At 54.2% G+C, this 4,297-nt stretch overlaps 1 protein-coding gene across 1 annotated transcript; it reads left to right on the forward strand.

Annotated features, from left to right (window-relative positions):
• The first annotated feature begins 923 nt into the window (after positions 1-923).
• Positions 924-1,668, forward strand: LOC106856865 (calmodulin, striated muscle). The gene is made up of 2 exons (XM_014882535.2): positions 924-1,396; positions 1,538-1,668. The coding sequence occupies exon 1, from the start codon at positions 924-926 to the stop codon at positions 1,371-1,373; it is 450 nt and encodes a 149-aa protein (XP_014738021.1). The 3' UTR covers positions 1,374-1,396; positions 1,538-1,668.
• The last annotated feature ends 2,629 nt before the right edge of the window (positions 1,669-4,297 follow it).

The following is a 4,297-nucleotide window of genomic DNA, read 5'->3' on the forward strand; positions in this document are numbered from 1 at the left end:
CCTGGGAATTGCAGCCTTCCACACGCCCAGAGCTTTTCCACGCGAGGTTTTCCCCAGGAGAACATTCCCCTCCCGGATTTATCCCACCGTTCCCCAGGTGTCCCATGGGCTGGGTTTTGGTTCTTGCCCTTCCCTCCAAATCCCACAGCTCTAATTCCTCACTGGGTTAAACTGGGACCAACTGGTGCCCATTTCCCGTAGCTGAGAAAGTCGAATTCTTTTCTGCTGTGGAACTTCCTGGTGCTGCAGCTCCTTGATCCGGCTGGGGAAGGTCATGGGACTGCTGTGGGCACAGAGGGATGGAGGGATGGGATCCATGGATGGAGGGATGGATGAATGGGATCCATGGATAGATGGGAACCATGGATGGATGAATGGAGAAACACCTCCTCATTTGTCACCGTCCCCTCCTTCACTCCCTGAGTAAGAGATGAGTAAACCCCACCTGACAATGGGGAATAGGCTCAGCTCAGCCCTGAGTAACAGGGCAGGACCCCCCGGCCCCCCCGCTCCGGCCCCGCCGGTGACTCCGGGACGTGCCGGGACCCGCACGGGGGATCCTCCCCGGGCGCCTCTGATGCGCTGCCAGCACCGCCTGGGGCTGGGGGCACCGGGGGGAGACCCCTCCAACTCCTTTGTACAGCTCCAAACCTCCCCGAAACATCCCTAAAAGTGGGAAAACCCCCGCCTCAGCCCGGAGCCCAAATCCCCTAACGAGGGCTCTGTCGGCATCTGACCCGCGGGGGTTGGGTCTCTCTTCTTCCCCAGCTCCCAAAACTTCCTCATCCATTGCCATTCCTGCCTCCTCCTCCTCCCGCTGCTGATCCAGGGAAGGAAGGAGGAGGCTCCATCCATCCATCCCCTCCCCGCCGGCGCTGCCCCGACGTGCCGGGACAGAGGTGCGTGCTCGCAGGGGAAGCGCCATGGCCGAGCGGCTGTCGGAGGAGAAAATCGCGGAATTCAAGGAAGCTTTTTCCCTCTTCGACCGCGACGGCGACGGCTGCATCACCACGCGGGAGCTGGGCACCGTCATGCGCTCGCTGGGCCAGAACCCCACCGAGGCCGAGCTGCAGGACATGGTGGGCGAGGTGGACGCCGACGGCAGCGGCACCATCGATTTCCCCGAGTTCCTGTCGCTGATGGCGAGGAAGATGAGGGACACGGACAGCGAGGAGGAGATCCGGGAGGCGTTCCGGGTGTTTGATAAGGACGGGAACGGCTACATCAGCGCGGCCGAGCTGCGGCACGTCATGACCAACCTGGGAGAGAAGCTGACGGACGAGGAGGTGGACGAGATGATCAAGGAGGCGGACTGCAACAACGACGGGCAGGTCAACTACGAGGAGTTCGTGAGGATGATGACGGAGAAGTGATGGCCTTCATCAGGCAGCTCCAGGTAACTCCCGGCGTCCATGGAAAATCCCCGCGTCTCGGCTCTACCCCATCCTCGTGTTGGTGGTTGGAAAAATCAATGTTTCGTTGGTTTTAATTTTTCCTTCTTCTTCTTCTTCTTCTTTTTTTTTTTTTTTTCCCATAGGGAACAGAGGTTGTGGTGGTGGTTCTCCCCCTCCATCCCCTCCCACCTTCTCCAGGCTGGAAAAATCCTCTTTTATCCCAGCTGGAGCGTCACCAACCGGCGTCTGCATCGGATTTGCAGATGGATGTGGGGTCCCCGTGGGATGTCTCGTGCCTGTAGATATTCCAGAGGCCACTGAACATTCCCTGACATCCCTGAGTCCAATAAAAAAAACATCCCCCCCACATCCTGGTGGCTTCATTCGGCTTCTCCTTGGGATCCCTGCAAAAAAATATTCCCTGAAATCGTCCTGGTCAGGCTCAACCCCTGTCCCCCATCTCCATCCTCTTCCCATTCCATCCCTTCTCCCAAGAAGCTGGAAAGCTGCAGGAGGCCAGGATGTGGCTGTCCCCATCCCAAATCCCATCCCTTTTGGGATCTGTCTGCACCCCCAGCATCTCAGGGCTGCTTTTCCCTTTTCAGAGCTAAGGAAAACTGAATTTATCCCTAATCCCCATCCCAAAGCTTCACCTTGGCTGCTGTAACCCCACGGCGAGGGGGAATCCTGCATTGGGGTCATTCCCTCCACAGGGGAATTTGAAGGAAAATTCATTTTAATGGATTTAATGAATGTTCTGGGATCTGCCACGACTTCAGCCCCACTTCCAGCCCATCCCCAGGGCCGGGAGCTTTGGCAATCCCAGTTGTTTTCCCAGGAAAACCGGGCAGGTCCTGGCACAGCCCAGCACACCCACGCTCGCTCCCAGCACCTTCTCCCTCACACTCCCAGCATGAGAACAGGGCAAAGTCCAGCCCCCAAAATCCCCAAATCCAGCAAAATCCAGCTGGAAAAAATTCCACAGTGCCAGGGTCACCCCGGGCTATTGTAATGGGATGGCTAAAATTAGACCTTCCCAAAAACCAGGATTATTTATTTCATGCCAGGATCCAAATCCAAACTGATCCTGGTATTTTTAGGCCTGACCTTTTTTTTTTTTTTTTTTTCTCTTTCTATTTTCGGGTTGTTTAATTTCTGGAGCGTTTTTTTTTTTTCCACTCCACTTATCCCAGGTTGGTTTTTCCAAATGATGATCCTGAATAGGAAGCTGGATCAACAACACACAAAGTTTATCCACGTTTTCCCATTTTTCCCTGAATTTGGTGCTCAGGAAGAGAAGATTCCAGCCAGCATCCCTTGGGATGGACAGGATGGTCCCGTTTTTTCCAGCACTGGGAAAGGAGGGCATTTCAATTCCCAAATCCAGGTTTTTTTCATCCCCAAATTATCCCTCTGGAGGAGAAGGAGCTGATGGAATTTCAGGATCCAGCCCAGCAGATCCATGACCAATGGATGGAATTGCATCCAGTGTTGGTTAATAATGAAATTAATCGAGGTCCAGGGGATGCACTTGGAGCCTGGGAAGTTTGGAGGATCCCTGATCCCAATTTTCCACCCTAAAACTTGGTCAGGATGTTCCCTGCACCTGGGGGTGGGGCTTGAAGGATGGGATGTGGAACTGGGAATCGTCTGGGATTGGACCTGGGGGTTCATCCAGGGTGGAATGTGGGGTCACCTGGGATGTGGGATTTGGGATGGGGATCCCCTGGATAGGAACTGGGAACCACCTGGGATAGGAAATCACCTGGAATGGCTCCTGAAGGATCATCTGGGATGGGTTCTATGGGATCATCTAAGACAGGACTGGGATGGAATCAATGGAATCAATGGAATAAATGGAATTATTCCCAGCAATTCCTGGGGTAAGAATAACCTGGGATGGGATCTGTGGGATTTGGGATAGGGAATAACCTGGGATGGATCCTGAGGGATCATCCATTGTGGGATTTGGGGCCATGTGGGATGGCAGCTCCATGGGATGGGCCCTGAGGAGCCCCTGGGGTGGATTTTGGGGGATTTGGGGGGATTTGGGGGTCACCTGGAGTGGGATGTGACCTGGGGGGTCCCTTGGGATGCGGCTGGAGGGGAAATCTCCTGGATCCTGTGGCAGCTGCTCCCATCCCACCACTGGGACAATCTCCCACCACTGGGACAATCTCCCACCACTGGGACAATCTCCCACCACTGGGACAATCTCCCACCTCTGGGACAATCTCCCACCACTGGGACAATCTCCCACCTCTGGGACAATCTCCCACCACTGGGACAATCTCCCACCACTTTTCCAACACAAAAATTCCCCCGAGGGCTCCAGCACCACCCAAACCCCGGGATCCAGCTCTGCCCCATTCTCCCCTTTCCCTGCTCCCCTGGACGCCGTTTTTCCCCTAAAACTGAATTTTTAAGGAAAAAAAAACAGCTCGGGAGCCTCCCCCCAGCATTCCCCATCCTAAAGATCCGGAATTGTTCTCTCCAATCCCACGGAGCCAACCCCAAATTCTCCCCATTCCCTTGGATTTCAGCAACCCGAAATGTTTTCATCCCTTTCCAACAGCCAGGCTTTAAAAACACATTAATTAAATTTAATTAAATAACACCGAGACCTCCCAAGCTTCTCTCAGAGGAAAAACAGGATTTTTTTTTTTTTTCCCTCGGTTTTCCCCATTTTTTTTTTCCCCCTTCCAAGCCCTGCAGCAAACGTGACGTGGAGCCTGGGAAATGTCTGCGAAGGGGAGGCCCCTGCACGTTCAGCTGCCAGAAAAAAAGTCTGGAAAAACGGCTCGGGAAAGGGGGAATGATCCAGCCTGGGGGGGATGGGGAAATCAAGGCAGGTTCTGCACGGGGGGATAAAAACAAAACCCAAAAAATCCATTTACAAACTC

The sequence above is a fragment of the Sturnus vulgaris genome, chromosome 5 (assembly GCF_052056855.1).
Source record: "Sturnus vulgaris isolate bStuVul1 chromosome 5, bStuVul1.hap1, whole genome shotgun sequence".
Lineage (NCBI taxonomy): Eukaryota > Metazoa > Chordata > Aves > Passeriformes > Sturnidae > Sturnus > Sturnus vulgaris.